Source organism: Gambusia affinis, linkage group LG24, assembly GCF_019740435.1.
Source record: "Gambusia affinis linkage group LG24, SWU_Gaff_1.0, whole genome shotgun sequence".
In the NCBI taxonomy this organism is placed as follows: domain Eukaryota; kingdom Metazoa; phylum Chordata; class Actinopteri; order Cyprinodontiformes; family Poeciliidae; genus Gambusia; species Gambusia affinis.
Genome location: NC_057891.1, coordinates 5,616,813 through 5,641,542, shown reverse-complemented (window position 1 = coordinate 5,641,542; position 24,730 = coordinate 5,616,813). Strand labels below are relative to the sequence as shown.

The 24,730-nt window shown below is 39.6% G+C and overlaps 2 protein-coding genes across 8 annotated transcripts in view; one reads left to right on the top strand and one right to left on the bottom strand.

Annotated features, from left to right (window-relative positions):
• LOC122827262 (gamma-aminobutyric acid receptor subunit beta-3-like) overlaps nucleotides 1–24,730 on the bottom strand; it is a 111,721-nt gene that overhangs the window by 36,050 nt on the left and 50,941 nt on the right. For 3 of the 7 annotated variants that reach the window (XM_044110013.1, XM_044110014.1, XM_044110019.1), the window contains 3 exons: nucleotides 2,793–2,840; nucleotides 544–635; nucleotides 393–460 (listed from right to left, as the gene is read on the bottom strand). In XM_044110013.1, the coding sequence (XP_043965948.1) occupies nucleotides 393–460; nucleotides 544–635; nucleotides 2,793–2,840 (208 nt within the window). Of the gene's footprint in view, nucleotides 1–392; nucleotides 461–543; nucleotides 636–756; nucleotides 1,452–2,792; nucleotides 2,841–17,997; nucleotides 18,295–24,730 lie in introns of those variants that run through there. The other 4 variants (XM_044110015.1, XM_044110016.1, XM_044110017.1 and 1 more) reach the window with 3 other exon arrangements.
• LOC122827263 (gamma-aminobutyric acid receptor subunit alpha-5-like) lies at nucleotides 2,865–24,578 on the top strand. Its single transcript, XM_044110020.1, has 10 exons — nucleotides 2,865–4,439; nucleotides 4,895–4,955; nucleotides 5,568–5,692; nucleotides 6,524–6,591; nucleotides 7,815–8,035; nucleotides 11,477–11,559; nucleotides 15,196–15,339; nucleotides 19,936–20,088; nucleotides 20,175–20,386; nucleotides 20,510–24,578. The coding sequence occupies exons 1-10, from the start codon at nucleotides 4,424–4,426 to the stop codon at nucleotides 20,807–20,809; spliced, it is 1,383 nt and encodes a 460-aa protein (XP_043965955.1). The 5' UTR covers nucleotides 2,865–4,423; the 3' UTR covers nucleotides 20,810–24,578.

Here is a 24,730-nt window from a genome sequence, read left to right as displayed (position 1 = left end):
CTGATTGATGGCAAGTGGAATTTATATTTTTATTATTCATGAATTAAATTTTGGCAGGTCTGAACCGCCATAGTTTAGACAAACACACTAAATAAACTCACCATGTTTACCTCTGACAACAATTAGCCTCGTGCAAATTGTTAACACAAATGAGTTTAATTTCATTTAAAATCTGTTGATTTTTTTCATTGAATTTCATCAGTTCTGGATCCCTGTAGATTTAGACAAACACCATGTTTACCTCTAACACCACATTTAGCCTCATACAGATTGTCTGAACAAATTGCTTTTTGTAATTAATATACACTTGAAATCTTTTGACGATTTTGTTAATTAATTATGGCAGTACTGCACCTCCATAGAGGTGCTAAAACACATAAAAATCCACTCACCATGTTGACTTCTGACACCATGTCTATGCTGGCCACATCTATACTCATGCCGACTGCAACTGGGGGGCCTGGAAGAGGTTAAACAGTGTTGTGAATACTGCGAATGGCGCCAAACCAGCGCGCCAATGATTGACCATGATGGGCCGTGTACCTCCAAAGTCCGGTCTCAGTCGGATGTCGTATCCCTTCAGTAGTTTATCCACCGTTTCCTTCACGATGGACATGTTGCCCGGTTCGTTGACGCTGAAACGACAGCGGAGGAATGAGAGGAAACACCACCCAATGGCTGATGTGCCAATTAACCTGAGCAATAACCTTGACTTGTTGGGCGCAGAAACAAAACGAGAAACAAAAGAGCACTCACCTTTTTGCGCAGCACACAATCGCCCCAATAACCAGCGCGGACAAGACGCGAAATTGACGAAGCTTCGGCAGAGTAAACATCTTCCTTCTCCCCTCTAATTTGATTTGATTGTTACCTGCTATAATTAGTGATATTCTTTATCACCTGATGTTTACAGACACCTCCTACGCCGCAATCAACAGTCTTTTCGCACGCAAATCCATGGAAGACTCCCCCCTCGCACAAAAAAATAATAATACACCAGCAGAAAGTCGACTGAGACGCGGAAAAAGTCTGCTGCAGACGGAGTCAGATGTGGAATGTGGGTTGACATCGCCTCCCTCGGCGGGATTGTTGGGCTTCGCCTGGGTGTTATTATTATTATTATTAATTTTTTTTATTTGCCCATGTCTAAATGTGCGAGAGGCTCTTAAATTGAGAAGCTGGAGCGCATATTGATGAGGGATGCTGCTGCTGCTGCTGGTTCTGGTTGTGGCGGTGACACAAGGCTTGTTCAAATGAGAGAGGGAGCTCAACACTTAACACACTGTAAAAAATGTCCACCACCTGCAATCAAGATCAAGTCCAAACATAAAAAATATGTACGCAAAATGTTCAAATAATTTTAATTAAGACATTTTAAATGGTAGCGCACAATTTCTGACGATTTGTGTCAACGCACGGAGGCTACTGTTCAAATGTTAGCAAATGGTTTTTGAAATAAAAGCTATACATTAAATATCAATGAGACGAAATAGTTGTAGTTTGATCAGTTCAAGCATTCTAAATTGTGTCCCCCAGTCTAAACAAAAACTTTGAAACAGCCCTTTAGCTTTTCATTGGTCCACTGGAATATGGCTATTTTAGCACCATTAACAGTCAACAACAAGCTAATAATGGTATTCCCACGGTACTTATACATAGTTTATAATTCGTCTGTCACTATCAGCAAGACCACACGCCTTAATGTTGGCTTTCCAAACTGGACAGAAGTTCTTCACTAGTCCCAGCCACAAAATCCAATATGGCTACCGTGAGTGTAAAGGGTAGCAATCATTAAATAACTGTTCACTTGTATTTCTAAATGCTTGTATCTCAATAAATTAGTCATTTGCAAAATACTAAAAGATAAAATCTTAGGAAATTTGTTGCTACAGTGTGTAGTACCTTGTTTTGAGAAAAGTAGTTAGCCTGGTGGCTAAACACACCAGTTGGTAAATCCCACTACTTGACAAACTTGCGACCGGGATACAAGTAGAATAACAAAGATTCAACTTCAATCTTCTAAATTAAATGGAATGACGAATCATAAGCAAGGCAGCCATTTTGGATTACAAAGAAGGAGTTGTTAATAGTTCTGACTTTGAAGACGTGTCTTAATAAAATTTAATAAGAATGTCTATATGTAAAAAATAATAATAATGGAGTCTAACAGTTCCCATGATACAGCTGGTTAACGTTTTTTTATTTTTCATTTTTAAAGCTAGAATAGAAATACATATGATGAATTGGTGTACAGAAAAGTTATAACCTTTTTTTTATTAATAAAAAGCATTAATAGTTTATTGTTCTTATTTTTTTTTGCTTTTATCATTAGATAAACGTATTTAATTCTGTAAAATATTACCCGTGTTTTAAGATGTTTACAAATATTTATTGAAAATATTTTTCTATATAAATTTTTTTTTTCATTTAGCGAAGATCAACTTCTCTAAATTGACATTTTTTACAGTGTGTCCCACACCAGCGCCAATTCCCCTTCTGCCGTGTTTCCAATAAAAATGGCGCGAGCGGAGCATTATCCAGTGAAGGCAAGGTGTTATTTTTTTTTTCCATCTATTTTTAATCAATATTTGATTGGTCTTCCTGTTAATCGCGAACAGCGGCCTTTTTATTTATGCGATCTTAAACATCAGCTCGCACAATGGGTCATCTTGCTTGATTAGAAAGGCGGTCCGATGAAGAAGAGAGCCGTGTGTAATTGGAATGGTGCGTGTGCGCCTCACTCAGGGCTCCAAAAGCAGGGATGAGGGTTGGGATCAGGGCTTTCCTCTTACCTGGTGTCATAAATGGCGAACAACTTCTTGTTTCCGTCAACAGCATTCCTGAAAGAAGAGGTGGGATGACATCATTCACCAATGAAGAGAATTTGACCAATGAAAAAATGATTCTGTGTTTGAATCACTGCCGTAGTGTATATGCAATATTACTAAAGTTTCATGTTTCTTTATGCTTTAATTCAGTGTTAAACAGTGGGGTGAGTACAGGACACATAATGAAGGACATTATGTGGGAATCCTCTCTGTGCAGGAGCTGTCCGCCAGCCGTGGTGCTGAACTCAGTCTCTTATGTGGGCTCGCTTGTTTTCTTTGCCGTGCGCATCTCCGTCTACTGACTGCAACTCGGGACGGATTAAAGCACGCGGACGGAGGTTAAACGTCATTCACTAATTACTAAACGTGGAGCTCGGCTACCCTCTTACGGCAGACGTCAGGATGATAAGTGTGCTCCTGGATAGTGGTGTGTGGAAATTAAAGCGGTGGAAAAATTTGTTTCATTTCAGATTTTTTATTTTATTTTATTTTAGCACGCTTCAGTGTTTTAGATTATAAATAAATTGTAATGTAAAACAAAGGTGATTCTAAGTAAATCTAAACAGAAACATTTAAATGACGATTTGCTTGCTGAATGGACACTCTCTTCCAGGATTTACCAGAGCAGCATTCATAGTTCACTTAAAACAGTAAATGAGTAAACTAAAATATTTCAATCATATAATGACTTGGAACAATTTGCCATAATGGAAAGTAAACTAATTAACATCTGAGCTCAGACCTCTCTATTATTATACTCCTTAATAAAACTCAGTGGAACCTCACAAGAGCAGAAGCATCTCCAGTCACATCAACAAACACGCCAAAAACATCTAGCTCAAAAACATAATTAACTATTGCTAATAAACTGATTAAAGTAATGATAACGGTACTGAACCACAGTTCAATTAGCAATGCTAATTTCTCCACATTCCAGTCTATCTCCATTTAAACACCAGTGGACAATGTCAACAAACTTCCAGGCTATTTGCATTATTGTATAAGAATGTCTTTTGTCCTTTAACCTTTCTTTCATAGTTTCATGTTGTGTAGGTGGACGATCATTTCTATGTCAATGAAACTTTGCCTGGGGATAATTGAAGGTCTGTGCTTTTGTGTATTAAGGTGACTTAAAGGGGGAAGTGGTGGGACAATATCGCTGGTTAAAGGAAATGTTCCTCCCAAACCAACAATGGAAAGCATCTAATTCAAAAAATTATTAGCAAAAAAAAAAAAAAAAAAAAAGTGAATAAAGGAGGGAAACAATGTGGAGTGAATCCAGTCTCGTCAGAGGCTGTCCAACGAGCCAGACGAGGCAGCCCCCTTCTTCTTCTGCTGCTGCTGCTGCTGCTGCTGGTGGTGGTGTAACACTTCTGGATGCGGTAAAGCCTTGAAGGAGGAGAGAAGCAGAGAGACACCTCCTGATAGGGAGCCGCTGATTGACGGAGAGAAAAGCAGAAAGAGAGAGTGTGGAAACAGCCCATGGTGAGGAAGCCAAAGAGGAGGAGGAGGCGAGGCGAGTGACTAGCAACGGAGAAGAATAGGTGGTGGTACAGTCCGGGTGTAGACCCTCTTCCTCCAGGCGCTCGGTAGAGATGGATCCGCATTCAGGTTAATGTTTTTTCTCTTTATTCTCAGACATAATTCATGTTTGTGTCCAGATAGAGAGAATGCAAATATGTGGTGATAGAGGAGAAAGGAATCAATGGTAGATAGGATGAGGGAAAGCAGGGGGGGTTGCCCACATGTTTTGCAATACCCTGAATTCATTGGAATAGAACATGCTGCTGAAAACAGTTTGCTTATTTTCTTTCTCATAAGGGGATTTATCCATTTGCTGTGTTTTCATATCACTCCTGGCTGTTGAAGGAGTTGCAGACTGCAGCTTCAGTGAACCCACATTGTCCCACTGCTTGATTTAGTGCTGCTCTGTCTCGGCATTCAGAGGAACAAAGAGTTTTAGCTCCTAAATGGGATTCATCTTCAAATAATTGTCAGATTTTCTTTCCGTCTTTTGCATTCAAACAGAGCGTAAGACGCTCACTCTTTGCTTGTGTGTGTTGCAGCTCTTAACAACATGACTTGGCTTGTACTTTCCCTCCTGCTCCTGCTCGGATGCCAAAATAGGTAAACTGATGCCACTAAATGAAACCTCCTAACACTTTACTTATTCACTTGTTCTGGGATGAAAAAAAAAACAAAAAAACACCTTTCATAGATAATTGTTTGTATATATTTTGTTAGATTGCAGAACGTGTTGCCCTTTTCCCACTGACTGATCACTTATCTGAGGTGCTAGACTAGAGTGCTGTCTGAAGGCTCAAAACAAAAAAATACAAATTACAATTTTCTAAGTTGAAACTTGCATGTTTAAAGTTTTTTATGTGTCCTCCTTAAAAAAAACAAGGAGAAAACAGACAAAATCTGTAAATAAACAAACAAAAAAAGGGTCAACTTCATCTTATAATGGCTTCCCTCCTACTTTATTTATAAGGAGAGCTCGTTTGTTTGCATTTGAATCACATATCGAAGCGCTAATTATCTCCACTGGTACTTGTAAGCAGCACTTATGTTCAATAATTAATCACAACAAGTCTGGCCTCAATACGGCTGGCTAATTAATCACAATAACCACGTCACATTTGACGTCCTGCAGTTTTAACCAACGCCATGATCATCTCTCACTCCCCCCCTCCTCCATTTTTCTTTCCTTTTCATCACCTCCCCACTTCCTCCCAGTCTTTGTCAGCAGTCGTCAGAAGCTCAAAAAGAGGAGGACGCCAACGAGGACAGCACGGTTTTCACCAGGATCCTGGACAGCCTGCTGGATGGCTACGACAACAGGCTCCGCCCAGGACTCGGAGGTTCGGTCACATCCAATGTGTCCATTCAGGCTGAGTTATTCTTTTTGGGCAACAGATTCTGGGGTATAAACAGGGCCAGTTGACGTAGGGTGGCCAGTCTCCATCAATCTAGCTGTTGTCACCACAACCAGAATGCAGATCTCTGAGGGGTTTTATTCATGCGCCTCACCCTGGCAACAGGAGATAACCTTGAGAGCCAGCAAACTGTCATTCAAAAATGGAGATCTTCCTTTTTTTTTTTTTCCTGAGGGACTTCTGAAATGAGAGCTTTTTATTCCTTCTATCTCTTAACAGCTTGCTGCTTATTACACTTTTACTCCTGAATTCCCCTGAGCTTTTTTTGTTGCCCCTCTTCCGTTCCCTGTTCGCGTTCACCTTGTTGCCACATGCAGACAGAAGTTGTCCAACAATGGAAGGAAACCAGGACATTTTTTTCCTTCTTCACTTTTACTTATTTTTTATTTTTTGTAACCACACTGTGTCACGGCACAAGGCAGCTCTCAGAGCCTGGTAACGGTTGCTACCCTTGACAAGAGGGCCTAAAAATACATGCCAGAAATACACAGGCCTCCATTCAGCATTCAACAAAATTATTCAACAAGCTGCAACCAACCACATTTAGTGGCCAACGACCAGCTCCATATTCACAAAAAGACGAAAAATCTTCCTGGCCTTTTCTCTCTGTTGCTCATTGGCATTTTTAAACGGTCACCTTGTCCCTAAATAACTCACAATTAGCATTCATTTTCAATCCTATTAAAATGTTTGCTTCTTGCATTAACTTGTCTAATTACACGTTTCTTTTCCAATTAAATTCCATCCATCCCCCAGAGAACGTGACGGAGATCAAGACGAACATCTTTGTCACCAGCTTCGGTCCTGTGTCTGACACAGAGATGGTGAGTTCTTCCGCAGCAAACACTGCTGATGCAAAACCTTTCCACACTTATAAGTCTGCTAGGGTCAAAGTTGTACATAAATTCATCTAAATGTTTTTCAAAGGGTGTTAAAGGTTCAAGATCATCTTAACTTTGCTAAGCAATTTACTTTCACTTAATGAGCAAGAAGACCCAAACTGTCCTTTTAAGATTACAAAACATTGATAAGACTGATAGGGTCCCAATAATGGAATAAAAACCTTCCAACTTGACTGAAATCTGTTGTTGCCCATATTGACCAGCTAAATCCCTTTGGACATAATTGTAAGACTCTTTGGCTAGACATAAGGAAGACTCGAGGACCGGTTTTCAAAATCCAAAGATGTGCCATCTGTTAAGCATGGTGATGAGAGAATCCTCAAAAGCTGAATCCAGATAATTTATGTGAACTCGACCAGTTTTGTTATCAGTAATGATCAAATATCTAGCCAGGATTATGTCAGAAGTTTGTTGGTGGCCACAAAAACCATGTAACATGATAAACGTATGTAATCTTTTATCTAGAGCATCACCACAAACTCCTAGAAATTGGTTGGTACCACATGAGGGTGGACCCCTGCTCGTGTGGTCATCCTGTTAAAAAAAAACTTCGATTCCAAAATAACTCTTTAATACTTGCAAATCATGTGATTGTAGAGTTTGGGAACCACTTCAGTTCGGCTGCTCCATTCCAATTTGTTCCAAATGATTCACCATTTCCATTAATCCTTTCTCTTTCCAACTACAACATTCTATCTGGACAGCGAAAATAATTAAATCTCCTTTTTCAGAAATTTTGTCCATTACGTTCCTCCCACATCTTTGCACAGTTTTGACACTGCACTCATCAAACTTTGCCATAATGAACTCGAAAGAGCCATTTTCACTGTATAATGACTGATTTATAGATTGCGGCAGGAGGCTTGAACATTCCTTCAGTTGCTTAAAGCGTATATGTCAGCCTGCTAACAGCGTCATTATTCTGTCGGCTATCGCGGTCATTGTTTTTCAGAGCTTGAAGCGAGCGCGCACGCAAGTTTATGACAGATTTATGAAGTGCAGTATCCAACCTCTGTGGTTCTGAAGCGCTGAAAGTGAAATAGATGTGACAAATTCTGAAAGCCTGCCAAGATTAATTTATTTAGCTTTAAAAATTTCTTCACCTTTTTGAATTCTCTTCTTCCCACCGTGGCTTTCCATCCCAGGAATACACCATAGACGTGTTCTTCCGTCAAAGCTGGAAGGATGAGCGTCTCTGCTTCAAAGGCCCCATGGAGATGCTCCCATTAAACAACCTGCTGGCTAGCAACATCTGGACTCCTGATACCTTCTTCCTCAATGGTAAGAAGTCCATCGCTCACAACATGACCACACCCAACAAGCTGCTGAGACTGAAGGACGACGGAACCCTGCTCTACACAATGAGGTAGGCCACAGACAGCAAGGTATGACAGAAACAGGTATGTTTTTAGGTTTGTACCATATTTGTTGCAAAAGTCCAAGATGTGGCTACAAAAAGTATGCATGAGGACAACCATAAAAGAAACAGACTTTGAAATCCATCAGAAATATATCTGAAAGCAAATAAAAAAAAAACCAAGCTGAGTGTTTCAGAAGGAAGGGAAATAGCAGCACCTAGTGGTATTTGTTAGACATCGCCAAAATTCTGGAAAAAATAATGAATTCTGTGCTGGGTCTTCAGAAAATCTCTAAATAAAGATACATTTGTTTAAATAAACTGACGCGCCAAGCTAGTGACCAATTTAACGATGTTAGACTCAACTTGATGACTTCCTAAAATAATTTGCTCTTGACCTAGAGTTTAAGAGCAATTAATTATGACTTCACTTGGATTTGAACCCTTTGACTTGGAAATATTTAGATATCCAACACCAAACAGAAAAGTTGCATCAAAGGAAAAGTGCTGGGTACAAAACTATGGAGCCAACAAGAATCTGTCTTCATGTGCCATCAGGTAGTTGGGCACAAAGTTGGTGCCAACAGCTGTTATGACATTATGTACGGGATCCCTGATCTACCAAAATGCAACTGTATTAGGTTAGATGACACTATTTAAATATATATATAGGTTTATTTGTTTAATCACACATTGAAATTTGTATGATCCAAATAGTTTAGATCAAATACATTTTTGGCCAAAGTAAAAATAAAATTAGCAGAAATTCTCAAATGGTTTTAAAGTTCACTTCCTCTTACTGGAAATCTTTTTAAATCATTTAAAATCACTAAATTAATTTGATTAAATTACATAATTGGTCAAATGCAAAATTAAAAGTTTAAGACTTTGACTGGAGACCTTCATGCCTGTACCAGAGACATGACAAGATTTAGGTGGAAAAAGTTGAAACCGACTTGTGGCTTGGAAAACAGTGACTTGGTCCCACCTCTCCTGAAAACAAATGTAAGCCCTGCTTTTCAGATTTCTTCATATTAATGTTTCATGTGACTAGAGAGATGAATAATTTTGCGGAGCATTGTAAGATTCCAGATTTCTGGGATTCCGCTTTTTGCTGCACTGCAGCCCGACAGACTAGCACATTACAGTCAGCACGACTCGTCTCGCACAAACACCGAGCACACGAGTGCCGGTGACAGCTCATGTCCTCTGTCTCCTGAATGTGCCGCTGTCTCATCTAAAAGCCATTACTCACAGGAGAAGCATACGGAGCAAATCTGTCTAGTTGTCCCCATCGAAAATTTATAAATTGCCACTTCTCACTCCACAATGCAGGCTTAATGCACACTGACTCGTTGGTGCAACTACTAGATATCCAGCAACATGAGCAAGTTAGGACTTTTTATCGTTTGGCAGGACAGAGTCATTCACACTCCTGCCGTTTTTTTTTTTGTTTTTTTTTTCATTATCTAATATTTGAGAAGTTCTAACAGTTCTCCTTTTAGCCTGTTCTCACACATGTAGTCTGCAGATTTAAAAATGGGTCGGTTCGTGTGAAAAGACAGATGGTGGCTAACAAAGCACAAGCTCTAGCCCTTTTTTTGTGTTGCCAACTTCTCCACTTTTGCACGAGATCAGATTGTCTTGTCAAATTTTCCTGTAGGTGCAAGAATATCTGTCCTTCTGCTGTTCTGTTCTGAGTATTTGTCATCTCCAGCCTTTACTGACAGAATCAGAAGACGGAAAACTGGAATAATTCAGCTTTGAAGAAACAAATTAGCACTCACTTTTGAACTCGTAATTGCAAATTTCTTGCAGTTTAACAAGTTGTTGTGCCTAGTTGATTGGCATTACCCATAAGCCTGTAAGAGATGTCTTTGGTTGATAAACAATAACATTATTTGTAATGTTTCTAAACTGACTAGTTGAAAACATTACAAAGGAAGAAACCAGAACATTAGAAAATCCAAAGCAATTTATAAAAATTGTCTACAAAATAAATGGTAAAGTTTAAGATTGAATTATTCCTGTATCTTTTTATTTCTTTCTCAACAAGTACGCATTTACATTATTTTTCTTCACATCAGTCGATGCCATATTTTATTTTTCTAAACTTTGAGTGATTCCGTTCTATTTTCATTATTGTTGAATTTCATCATACATGTTTTCCTCTACATCAAGCATTTTTCCCTCAAATGTTATTGTCATTGCTTTTTCCAGAATTTTCCTTCAACGTCCAATTTCCATAATATTTTTTTTAACATTGAGTGAATATGATTATTTTTCTGAAGTGATTCAGTCAAAATCTTGCCTTGTTGTTAAAGCCATTAATTTCTGTCTTATTTTTACACTAAAATAAAATAACTGACTGAATGTTTAAAATTGTTTTTATTTGCCCTGGTTGTATCTTAACTTAAAGTCACTAATTTCATCCTCTGCTCTCACCACAATAATGGGACATTGCTCCATGAATAATTAGAACATTGTACCACTGCCGGCAGCCATGTTCTTATTAGTTTATCCCAGAGACCCTCTTTTTTTTCTCCTCCAATCAGAAACATCGAGTTATGTTGACACGGTAACACAATCTGGGCCCCAAACCAAAGGTTGCTTCTTACCCCACTTTGTTCTTCTTATTGATTTAATGAGAAACCCTCCTGCAGAATATACATGCAGGAGCAATTAGAGCGTAAAAACACATCCCAAGTTGATTTTGAGTAAAACAAAAAATGCTCTGTAACTAATGTATGCCTTGATTCTGAAGGCAGAAAACAAAAGCTTTAATATAATGAATCTTTGTGTTGTGGCTAATTCTCTGTCAGCCACCCCATGAGCTTTAGTGAATTCACATCACTATGAACGGCGTATTATTCATCATCATGTAAAGAGCAGAAATACTCTTGGGGATTTAATTCAATCTAGGACAGATCGCTTCTGGGGAATAAAAGGGTAAGAATTACTAGGTGGTGTGCGAGTGCTCAATCGAGTTAATCCTGCACCTGCACAATGATCAGATCCGGACTTATTGTCAATGTAACAGGAAATGGGTTTGTTTTTTTGTTTGTTTTTAATAGAAAAGACTCTTCAGGGGATTAAAAAGAGTTAAATCTGGTTCTGCATAAGATCTCAGATTTTTTCTGCTTAAAAATTGAGAAATATAAAGTTTCAAATGATAAAGCAAATTAATTATATATCTATACTTTGGAGGGAAACACTGGAGGGACTCTTTTTGACCACTAGATGGAGATATTACCAGTTTTACACGGAGAAAACTGCTGCTTTCTGCAAGTTCTAGAACTCAAATGTAACAAAATGTTTACGTTTCTAACAAAAGTAACATATCATCGTAAAAAAAATGACATTTGATCTAATCCTTTATAGATGAGTCTGCTTTTGAGCTCAATCGAAAGACTCATCCTAACAAATAAATGTTTATGTACTTGGTCTTAGGTTGACAATCTCAGCAGAATGCCCCATGCAACTGGAGGACTTTCCCATGGACGCCCACGCCTGCCCGCTCAAGTTTGGCAGCTGTGAGTACAATCCTTTCTGCAGGCGTCTATATCCATCCCCTTACAGTGCTCGGAAATCCCAGATCAATCACTGTTACGTAATTGCATCCTGCAGTCTGGTGCAGCCATTTACATTTAACTTTAGTCCACGGTTGATGTTGATTAATGCCTGACTGTCACAGTTAGAGTCGATTTTAAGGCCTGTTGATGCAGTGCTGAATTATTAGTCATAAACTGGCACAAAAAGTGCAAACACTGTTGTAACAGCCAGACTTTTACCCTACCCCCTCTTCACAGAGACGTTTATTGAGTAATTCAGGAGAAATCGATGGCATAGGCTGAAATATGAATCAGACTTTATCCAGGGTGTGCTGGAATAAAGTTACACTGGAAACTTCCTCTGTCAACACTCAATGCTCCTTTCTTTCCAAAAGCCAATAAAATCAAGTGAATAGATTACGTTTCCTCAAGCAGTTATGTGTCCTCCCTCTGATAGAAATGTGAGAGGAACTCGGTGGTATTTAAAGACAGCTCGGCCCACACCTCGGGAGTCTGTTAGGCTTAAAGGATGAGGATCTTTATCCCCAGTTCTCAACGACATGAGCTCCACCCACCCTCACTATGTCAGGTTACACTTTGGAGCGCAATCCAATTATACTGCGAGATGGTGCTGGGCTGTCCTGGGGTCAGCATCAACCTAATTACCCCTCTGGTGCAGAAATGCAGGTGAAAGGTGGAGGAGCATAATAGAAATATTGAGCGGATGGCAAGGCAGAACTATATTTTTACAATAAGAAGGGAGTGCTTCCTGTGACAATTAGTTTGAATTCACACACCTATCTTGTAGAAGTGCTTGCACCTACTGCTATGTGGCAGAGTGGGGACTTATCCGGCAATTAAAGCACGTTAGCTCAGGTGAAGGGCTGCTAATCCCCCTACTCTGCCCCACTTGCTTAACATAACTGCTGGGCTGCAAGGGCTCACTTCTCAGATATAAGCAGACAAGTTGGAGGAATAAATGAAGAATACAATTTCTGCAGCATATATGCAGTGACTAAAAAGCAGTCCTGGGATATTAAATATACCCCGTCTTGTTCTGAAAGATTTAGGCGGGAAAGTGGAAGATGCTAATTAAATGCAAGTGATAAATTGATCATCAACAAATGTCATTACTGCAAAAGAACACAAGTTTTGGCAAACTGCTGTTTTAGAGCATACCAGTGTATGATAAATTGATGTCAAGAGAGAATTGCAATGATTTTAGAGAAGCAACTAATGTAGCTTGCAACAATTTGGAGAAACATTTGATGATGGTTGCTAGTTGGTTTGGAGCTAACTGGTGCGTTTAATGCAATGCCAAAGGAGAACAAGCTAGGATGGATTATTTGTAACCAAAAGAATTGAAGAGGTACATTTGATCTTATATGTCCAACAGTCCAAGTTTTACTGAAAGTGGATCATCAACAGGACAATTTTCAAACAGCAGTGAACCTGAATGACTAGACAATAAAATAATCTATTGGGGAAAGAGTCTATGGAGAGACTAGAAGAGTTGTAGGAAGGCACAGAAGTGGAAATCCTTAGGTCACATCCCATACTAATGAGATTCATTTTGAATTTTCCCTTGGGTCCAAATAATGAACGCCACCCGACTCCTGACATGTGTAATAAGTGTGTCACATCAGACCATTCAAAACACTTTGCATTAGCATTTTCTGTGTGCTAAATGACCTGCAAGCGCACCAGACCACACCACAAGACAAAGGGCATCATCGTCTGTCATGACTTAGGGAGCATTTACGCTTGACAAGAGACCAGTGGGCCTCTGTGTTGTTCATTGATGATAGTTGAGACACATTGAGCAGAAATGATGGCCACAAAAGATGTTGGAGACATCAAGGAGATTGCTATGCATCAGCCAGTCAAACCTTTCGTTGTAGTGTCGGTGTTACAGTGTGGGCAGGTGACTAGTCAACATAGAACTGCCCTATTCTTTGTCAAGCTTATAGTACCTGAAAAACATCGTCACTCTCCATGAACAACACAGCCCTAATGTCATCTTCATAGATGACAATGCTCCAGCTCATCATAGTCACATAATTATTGAACGGGTACTGGAGACTGGGGTACCTCGAATGAAGTGGGCTGCATTTCACCCAGACTTGAATCACATAGAAAATGTATGTGAAGAATTGAGTCGCAATGCAGAGGTTTGCAATCCTGTATCCCAGAACATCAATGACCTGAGGAGGCATCCTTCAAGAAGAATGGGATGCCACACCTCAACAGGCAGACAATAAGCTGACTTATGAACAGCATGAGATGTCTTTGTCAAGCTGTGATTGATGCTCAGTGCTGCATGACATTATTTAGAGATTACAATTTTTGTTGGGTTTTGTTTCCATACATTGTTAGGGATGAGGATTTTACCATTCCATACATCTACTTAAATACCCTACTTTCTTGATATAATATAACTATAGTGTAAACTGTTCACAAAACTCTGACTCAATCTTGAGCTGCGCTCTTTTGTATTATTAAACATTGCCAACAGCTAAACTCGGTGCATTCACTTACTGTAGGAGGTGATGAGTTTGGCCAAGTTGTAACTTCTTCTTGCCTCTCACAGTGAGGCAGGAACAGCATCGCATTAAGTGTTGAGAAGTTGGCAAAGGTAGACTGTTGGGCCTGCCAAAGACTTTAGCTCTTCGTTTGCATAATGAAATTCACCAATAATCCCTTTTTGCAATCTCCCCTTTCACTTAAGGTTGCGATCTTTAGCCTGTCGGTCATTAAATTTAACCAGGCAGTCAACAGCTGCATGAAGCTGCCAAGTGAGCACACAAATTGGAAGCCCAAGGTTAGCATCCTATCTGCCCTCATGAGAGGCAGTGGTGTGAAAAGCTGTTCCTAGTCCCCTTACACATTCCTACAGATTTTGCTTTTCACTTCACACTAATGTTATACAACAATCAGTTTTAGATCCCAACACAGACAAGGCCACTCCAAAACATTTACTTTGTTGTTTTGAGAAATTGGTTCTCAATTATGGCACATTGTTGAGGTTCTGAATGAACAAAACAGCTCCATACCGTTACACTACTGCCAATCATGTTTGACTATCCATACGTAACAGGAGTGACTGTCTGAGTCTTTCATGCCATTAGATTTGCAATCAACAATGTCGAAAAAAGTTCCTAACACAATCCAATCTGAAGAGAATCGCAGAATCTTTGGGAAACAGACAACATCACTGGTCTTATGGGCACCAGGTGATTTGTGTTTTTATTGTCAGAAAGCTCAATCTTAAACTCCACATTTACTTAGATTAACGTCTGAGGTTGTACCGCTAAAAGAAAATAATAAGTTGTATTAGTTTTACATCTTTAGTTATATTTGATCAGTTGTGCAATGCGTCAAGTCTGACGGTGTTGTCTTTGCTAACAAGTTAGACAACCTCCTGACCCAAAAATACTGGCCACATCAAACCCGCCATAACACAAACAAAACACAGTCACACTAGAAATCCCCAAGTTTTCCAAATTAAGCAGAAAGCAGCCATCTATTTGTTTTCAGTAAAAGCTGTGGGAAAATGTTTTTCTTGCATACTCAATTATCTCAGTAGGTACATGTTTAAAGTTTGTTTCTGTTTCTCAGACGCCTATCCAGTATCAGAGGTGGTCTACACATGGACTCAAGGAGCTGCCAAGTCTGTTGTTGTGGCAGAAGATGGTTCTAGACTCAACCAGTACCATCTCATTGGACAAACAGCTGACACAGAGGACATACGCACCAGCCGAGGTGGGCAAGGCTGTTTCAACATATAAGAATTTTGGTATAGTGAGATATTAATGACTTAAGTTTCTTCTGCATTTATACTGTGCCATATAATGTGTGACAAAATACAATACAATGTTTTACCTCAGGTATTTCTTGATCCAGAGTTTATGCAATTACTTTTTGACAGTCCAATTCCTGGTTTAAAAAGTTTTACTCATGGCTGTTCAGAGTGAATGACGAGTGCAGGCAAATAGTACTAAGACTCAGTGAGTGGATGCCAGTGGAGGATAGTAGCATATCAGTCACACAACCAGCTGCCGGACAGGCCTGTCATACAACACTTATCCCCACGAGCTGATGCGTGCACACGTGGCCACACGAACAGACACTGAGCTGGAGAGACCTGAGACCAAGGGTTAATCCTCCCCTAACATCCCTCCAACCAGCCATCAGCCTTTGCATAAGAAGATGACATCACAAATCAGTGAGAGATTGGTTGGGTGGCTGTCACTGAGTGGATCTGCGTGAATAAATTTATCTCTGTGAACACCAGATGTCCTCACAGCAATAGACAGAAACATACAAAAGAGGTCATGAACCTGGGTATTTCTCTGGGCGGTTTAGGTTTTCAGCTACCATCGTGGAAAGGTGTAAGGTTAGCTTTTCCCTAATCACGAGTGGAGATGTGCTTCACAGAGAAAAAAAAGTCTCTGATCACAAGTTCCCACAAAGATGGAGCAAGAAATGTTTGTGTGTTGGCACTGGAGAGGCTCGCACAGACATGTGGAGGTTGAGGGGGACGGAAACACATCTGTTTAATACTCTTATGTAAAGCGGAACTGTGCACTTCCCTTTGGTTTCTAGAGGAGTGTTTGTTGAAAATCTGGATTTCCCCTGCATGAGTGTTTTTGTTTTTACAACAGAAGTTGTTTGCTTATTTGGAATAAACCAAATTTATTCCAGAAATCTTTACCAACCATTGCCCTCAATCATTTCACACTTCATTAGCATTAGCTTAACTAAGTGTCTCTATTTCTTTGTAAGAACCAGAAAAATGTTGGGGGATTTTATTTGTGCTTCTTAAACACATATTACTGAATGGACTGAATTAGTTGTTTCTATTCAAAAATAGATGTATGAACTGGACTTACTCGCCCCCACACACATTTTTAACTGGGTACTCAAAACCTTAAACACAAACCACATTTTGTACAATTAGATGGCTTTAATTGCAATAAATGTAGCATCATATCAAGTAGGTCAAATTTAACCTATTTGAAAGAATGCATCTAAATTGAAACATTGGAAAGCTTCAATTTCTGATTAGAAGTTTATCCAAAGTTGACTTTTATCCTAAGATTATTTAGCATTGTATAAACTTACAATGGAGTCTTTATCAATTATTAAGGACCTTTTACAGGTGGATAAATGCAAAATTGAAAGTAAAATCACCAAATTTGCTCTTCTTTTTTTTACTTATGCCAGAAGTTATTGATAATATAATGATTTATCCATCTGCAAAAGTTTATCAGAAAAATAGATAGTTATAGGGACTAAAGGCAGATAAATCAATCATGCAGCCCAGAGCTTGTCTGGATGTCGTCCAAATCAGTGGTGGACATTGCCGGTGGGTTTGGACTGTAGGATCAAATTCAGTCCAGTAGGTTAAGTCATTCTGGTCAGAGTTTATGAGTAAGTTTTACAGTCAAATATGACATTTTCAACCTGCCAGACCTAACTTGTGCATTTTGACCTGTCTGAGAAAGTAGTAGGTTTGTGTTCAAAACGAAAGAACCAGAAACATGGTAAAGTTGAAATTTCCACCGAATTTCCTATCTAGAGATACTAACACCTTCCTCTCTTAGGAAGCAAGGCAACACATCTCACAATAATCTTTACTTGATTCCCTTTGTTAATCATGGCAACAAGCAATGAGGAAGGCTGTCACGGCAAAAGGAAATGAATACTGCACTAAAGGTGCAAATGAGTTTAGTAAATTTGCCACAAAGGCTTGCTGTCGACAGATGTTCACTGTTGCTGCTCTGCTCTATTTAGAGGAGCACAGCGGATGCCTGCTGTTTCATTTAGTTCAGATAAAAACACCAAATCACTCGTTCACATGAAGTTCAAAGCAGCGAACGGTTAATGATTGTCTTGACTTTCTGATGTTCTAACCTCTGACAACTACATGGTACAAAAAAACTTCCTGGGCTCTAGCTGAAAGGGGCGGTCTAATAACAGTTTCATTGGACCAGACTGCCGCTATGTTTAAGAAGTCTTTAGAAAAATAAGATATTGAATTTGCCTTCAAATCCTCTTGTAAACATTAGCTTGAGTTTGCCAAGAAAGAATCCTCTTTCAAGTTTGTAGCTTAGTGCTTTGGATGGATGTGACGGTGTTAGACTTTAAGTAGCACATCTAATTTTAGACTATACACCTATTTGAGAGCATGAAAGAGGAGATTAGTCTATGAGTTTGTCTTTAGATAGTTGACATCTCTGAGGACACTGTGCATTCTGTCTCGGATAGCAATATCGTTCCCTAAATAGCTGCCTGACACTACGGTGATGCTGCCGTTCCTTTCTCTTGGTCTTCATTTTTAGACAATAAGCCCTACCTTAAAGGTCTTCGTAAACCATTCAGCTCAAGTGATATTTGAGGTACATCCAAGAAACTTACAAGTTGACCAGCATTGCAGCGTTGTTCCCCAACATGAAAGGAAGTTCCCCTTGGACGTTGTTAAATACAAATCCATGGGAGAGTAGGAGTAACATCCAGCAGTGGAACATGTTCCTTGTCAACCCTTCCCAGTACAGATCCATGCATCAATGGTGAAGGTGCCCAGAATCTTCACGACAGCAGCAGAGGTTGATGGAGGGGTTGTAAGAGAGCCAGCCTGGGGTCATGAAGGCGTCGGAAGGCCCGGGTAAGGATGCTCGGGTTGTCCCGACTGAGGCATCGCAAAGACCAAGGTTGCTAAGAGATGGACGTGATGGACAAAAAGCAACAGACCTCCGTCATTTGACAGCTGCAACAAATGCTTCCTTTTTCCCTCGCATGGCAACCAATCCCGTCAAGAATCATTAATCCACAAAAAGCTGCCAAATTAAAACAGGGGGGTGGGGGGAAATCGGCAGGATGAAAAGGAAAAGTCAGGGAAGACCCATAAAGCTAGCCCCCCTCCATCCCAGCAATGATTAGCAGCAGCAATCGTCCTTCCTCTTCCGCCGCTTAAAGTCTGTGCTGAGGTGTGTGTCAACAGTTGGAAATCATGCTGCGTGTGTATGTGTGTCTCACCGCCGTGATTGGCAGGGCTCAGATTGGGTGGGGCTTCATCGAGGATCCCGGGACAGGAAACCTAAACCCCCTCCCCCTCCTTCCGTCTCACTCCCTCTATTCCTCTCACTGATGGCAGGATGCAGATTGTAACCAGGGATTAGAGAGGTTCAAAAATCGGATTTTGCCCCAGAGAAAGCCTCGTCTATTACTCTGTGTACGGTGTGTGTGTGTGTGAGAGAAAGAGATGGACTGGATTTTTCATAGTTACCCAGCGCCTGCAGTCATAAACAGCTGACGACTAGAGGATTTTTCTTTCTTTAAAGCCTCAAATTCAATATCATGTCCCTCTCTTTCTCTTCCCCTACATTTCCTTTCTTGCCCAACTTACCTCCATCTGCCCTCACCCGCTGTCAAAGATCCAACATTAACCGCATAACAATCTGTTCCCATAGTAATTAACACAGCTTGTGCTCATTTATTCACTTTAATAGTGACTCCAAAGTGTGTTTAATTTCACCATTATGCTCAGTTGAATATGGAATATTCTTTCTAGTCCTGCTCTGTAAATTTTTTTTTTCACTACTCTGCACATATCAGCCCCTCTTTATTATGTTCATACAGAATTGAGAAAGAAAAAGTTTTCAAAAAGAGAGGGTTTTGACATAAGTTCTTATCTGAAAAAAATTTGTTGTCCTAAAGTTATTTTCTGTTTTCACACAGAGAGTTTCAAGCATTCTAAACTGTGTTAAACAATTTATTTCTACATAAAGTGTATCTCAAAAGAGTGATGTACAAATGCAAAAAAAAAAAAAAGAAAAAGTAGCTTTTAGTAATTAAGATGAAGCATATTGGTAGCAGTATCAGACAACATTGGCACATCTTAAAACTGGGGTTTCAAAAAATTAAAGTTTAGCAACAAATTAGTCAAAGCACACAAATAAATCTTACAGGAAAAGTGCAGGGACCATAAAAAAAGATACATTTGGGCTAGAGATTTGCTCAGTAATGTGGCCTATTTGGAAAAGTTTCTTCAAAAGACGTCCTTTTGTTTAGCACCCCCACTTGGTGAGATAATGTCATAGCATAGGTAATTTATATCAAGTTCTACTTTCGTGACTTGAGCACCAATTTCATTCTTCATTTCTCCAAAGATCAACAATAGTTTGCCAAAAAAAGCTTAGCTTACCATCAGTTTATATATAAACAATAAGACAATTACAGTATTTTACTTATGATGTCTTACCTCCAAAAGTCATTGTGTGTTTTATTTGGCACTTAGATTTCATTAAAATGCTCCATCTTACTCACTAACCTCATGTTCTTTCTCTCTCTACTCAGGACAATACACTGTGATGATGGCGCACTTCTACCTGAAGAGGAAGATCGGATATTTTGTCATCCAGACGTACATGCCATGTTTCATGACTGTAATCCTGTCCCAGGTGTCGTTTTGGCTCAACAGAGAGTCCGTTCCCGCGCGGACCGTGTTTGGTGAGTGAAACATTTCCTCCACTCTTTTTCCATCTAGCCTTTCAGTGATGCATTTAGACATAACGCGTTGTTTGGTTTGCTTCCAGGGGTGACTACGGTGCTGACTATGACCACACTCAGCATCAGCGCCAGAAACTCGCTTCCCAAAGTAGCCTACGCAACAGCCATGGACTGGTTCATTGCTGTCTGCTATGCTTTCGTCTTTTCAGCTCTTATCGAGTTTGCCACAGTGAACTACTTCACCAAAAGGAGCTGGGCTTGGGATGGCAAGAAAGCTCTGGAAGCACAGCACCCTAAGGTAACATCGACAAGACCATTTTTATGCTAATTGTTTCGAACTGACTTAACTCCATTTCTCACTAGTAACAGAAATGCAATGTAAAACTGTGGAAGCCAATCATTGTAATCTGTTCCATCGTAGAAACGAGACCCAATGGTGCTCTCAAAAAAGGCCAACAACGTTTGCTCGGCAGCTGTCAACTATACCCCCAACCTTACCAAGGACGCGTCCATCTCCACCATCTCCAATACGACGTCGGTGCAGCTGCGGGGTTCAGAGAGCAAACTGGTGGACCCCAAAAAGACGTACAACAGCGTCAGCAAGATCGACAAGATGTCGCGAATAGTTTTCCCTGTCCTCTTTGGAACCTTCAACCTCGTCTACTGGGCCACATACCTGAACAGGGAACCGATGGTGAAGGGAGTTGTCGCTTCCACATAATCGCTTATTTTGTTTGTTTTTGTGCAACGTTTATTCTTTCTGAAACTGAATTTGTGTAAAATAAGAAAGGGTTTGATCCCAATCAATCGCTGCTTTAGAAAAAGACAATTGATAAAGCAAACATCTGCGCTTGAAGAACGAAGAAACATCTATCTAATTCAGGCAACCTGAATGGCTGCAAGAGGTTTCCTTTCCTTTTCTTGAGGACTAAAAAAAACTGCTCTGTAATGAAGAAACTGCTTTAAAGAAACAGGAGAGTGGCGGCTTTGCTTCCTTCTCGTCTATCCTGCTGCAGTTTGCATGACATTCTCTTTAACTGGAAACTGTGGACTCCTTTGTCTTAAATACCGACCATGTATATGTCATCGCTTAAAGTGCAGAGGCTCACTTAGTTTGGATTGGAAAGTTAATTTGAATGGTAAGCAATGCTGCGAGTATATTAATTTAGCAGTTCTTTTTGCCATCCACGTGATGTTATGTTCCATTGTACTGCTTCAAAACCCTTAGACACAAGCCTAGAATCTGAAAAGTGAGAAAAACAAATTAGGAAACTTGAGAGTTACATACAAGTCCTCAATATTTACATAAAAATTTAGTAAAGCAAGATATAGAACAAGAATATTCGCACATCTTTTGCGTGAAAGGTAAAAAAAAAATAGCTGTGAGAGACGGGCTAGCACAGTTTGGGGACTGGGTATATGTGATTCAAATTAAATTTTAAGCCTTGCTAACTCAGTCGTGAAACTAATATACACAGCTGAGAAGTCAGTTACCTGAAACGCGTTGTGTCACATACAAATCAGCAGTGATGTGGAGCGTTCCAAGACTGTGATTCTGTGAAGTGACCTGGATTCAAGAAGCCTTTTAAGCATCCTTGAGCAAAACACTGTGGCGCTAAAAGCTCCAGGAGGTTTTGCTTTCAGTTTGACTGCAGCTAAAAATAACAGCTGACTCTTCATCGTTGTACAAGTAGATCATCAAGTAAGAGACATTTGGGTTTGACTTTTAATGAATTGTGCATTTGTAACCCTGAACAAGCCACGATAAACTGGTAATGCTCAGTGTAAAATGTTTCAAGAGCTACGGTGAAAGAGATCTGTAAATGGAAATGTCAGTGTTGCATCTCAAGAGTTTTTATGTCAAGCTTTATAAATGTGACCTCTTACTTTATTTTTACACATCTAACCTCCAATATAATCACCCTATTTTCAATTTGCTTTAGTAAGCTGGGTTTAAGACTTAGGTTTTATAAACAACTTGCATCTAAAATTTTTTTTAAATGTTTTGCAGTCACCTCTTTTGTTTTGTTTCAGTGGACATTGACTCTTCTACATCTAGGGTTAAACAGGCCTCTTTACTAGTCAACTAGATATCAACCTTCTCAGCTCTGCTGCTAAATTGTAGATAAAATCAGTTTTTAAAGACGTACTCTGTGCCTGACGATCTACAAACTAATTTTATTTTATTTTTTTCTTAGGCTTTAATACATTTTTGAACACATGCTAGTAAAAGATAACACTATAGCTATGTTCCTCCCTTTTTGTTTTCTGTCACAAAGCTCAGTCTGCCGAAAGAAAACTCCTCAAAAATGATTGTGTTTTGTCTGTATGCTCTTCCTTTTTTGGCGACATCATGTATGTATTTAAAATTGATGATTTTCATTCAATAGGTTATATAAAAGATAGTCAAAAAAAGGCTTTCTTACTAGCTAGTGATTCAGGAAGCTCACAGCTGCTTACAGTTTGATAAAGTCTGTTTTATAAAGGGGTTCTTTGTGCCTGACTTTCTAAATATCCACTATTTTCTATTTTAAAAGTCATCCTCTGACATAAGAGTAAAAGCTAAAAGCTTAGTGTTTTAGTTTTGTTGCCATTTTTCCATGCAGTCTGCAAAAGAAACATACATTACATTTTCTCTTTTCTATGCCTTTTATTTTACCCAACATGTCACTGTTAAGGAATGTACATAAAATTTAATAACTAATAATAATAATCAAACAGAAAAGTCTTACAGAAGTGGGTTAATTAGCTATTTATTTAGGAGGCTTTTGCGATCAGTTACTAGGGGATAAAATCCGTCTATGGGGGTTATTTCTGTCTAGTTTTATTTTGTAGGTTAATCAACAACATTCACAAAAAAAAAAAAAAAAAAAAAAAAAAACGTCCAATGCTGACTTTGAATTTATTAGGTGTAAGCTCTTGTCTTGTATCTTTTCCCTCAGGTTTTGTGTGTTTTTACTTCACTCTGTTCTTGATGTTTGTGAAACAAAACAGACATTTGAGCTTTTTGTGTATTTTCTTCTCTAACTGAGACTGTGTGAGGAGAGGTTTGGGATCAAGGCCGAGGATCAGGTTCTGTGTCGGGACACTCAGGAACAAAAAGACCAACGTTTGGAGCCAACATAATGCCACTCAGTCTGCGCTTCTTGAACCACATCATATCAAAGATTGTACTTTATTGGCCATTTTCTTGGAGAACTTCAGGGCAGATAATATTGTATCCTAGTCTGAAAAGGCTTTAACTGGGTCTTAAGTTGGCTTTAGTAAAACAGCTCCAAATGTACAACACTGATGACCCATGTGGGTCCCAGTTTTACCTCCATCACATCTTTAAGAGCAATTAACAAACCCATGAATAAACTCATCTGATGACCATTTCTCTTTCCATTTCCTAAACAAACGGGCCCCATAAAAAATTGTTGCCTGGGAACATCATAACCAATTTCTTTCCTACAAATACCCAGCTTCTCACCACAACCGTACCTAATTTACATTTAATGAAGACAATTGTATGATATTGTGACAGATAAAAGCTTAGATCCTGAAAGAATGTGTACTTTCTTTTTTACAATAGCTACTTTGCCAATCAGCTTCTACAGCATCATATTTGTTTCGTGGACCTAAAGTAAACAACATCAGACCTGCTTGTTTAAGGTGCTTAATGTGACGTGACATGTGGCAGGACTGATGCGTTCTGGTGAGCCGCTGCTTCTGGATACTCAAAGTGTTGCTGTCTTGTCAGCGGTGCTGAAGTCTCTGTGCTTGTTAGGGTGAAAGGATGTGGAATGAAATGCGGCTGAAGGTTGACACGTCCATCTGACTGTCCGGCTTGGGTCGACATGGCAGCCGAGAGAAGATTAGCAGCGCAGACAAGCTCCCGGGGAACAACCTCTGTCTCTGTGCATCTCTTCACACAGTAGTGAGTCTTTAAGATTGTTTGTTGGGTTGATTTGTAGAGCTGTAATAAGCATCTTCAGGTCATTTTATGAAATCTGATGATAACCCTTGTGTCCCCATGGTTATTTTCCTGACTGCCTTCTCAAAAGCAGCATTTATTCCCAGTGCAGAGGAGCACTCATCAACCTATCCATCTGTTCAACCTTCCTTCTCACTATTGTTAGCCAAGAAACACCCGCCTGCCCCTCACATCTTGCTTCAGCCTCTGTCACAGACTCATCTGTCATACATCTGCTAGAAAAGGGATTTAGTTCTGCTTAAGTTGCTTTCATTCGGTCAGGGGGGCCCCTTACAGCAAAGCACTTTTCTCCGGTTTAAGCCCCGAGCAGCACCCAATCCTGATGACAACTGCTTGTTTTTCTCAGTCTGCAGTCTGGACAGATTTGTGCGTGTTCTGGGGCAAACGCTCGATTGACTATGTGCACTTCATCCAATGCTAGCTCATTGGTAGTGAGGTAGACTGGAGTTTTGGAGCTCTCATTTATGACTGCAACAGTTGTCTCTACTACAAACAGACATTCTCCTGCATGCAAGAAAAAAATAAGAATCTCTGAGGCAATTGTATTTACATTATATTTTGCAAAATTACAGCAAAGATATAGCAGCTGATTCTCTGCCACCCATATTTTTTGTTTGTTTTATCTTCTGTATTTGTCTTATACAAAAAGGGGATCAATAAAGACAC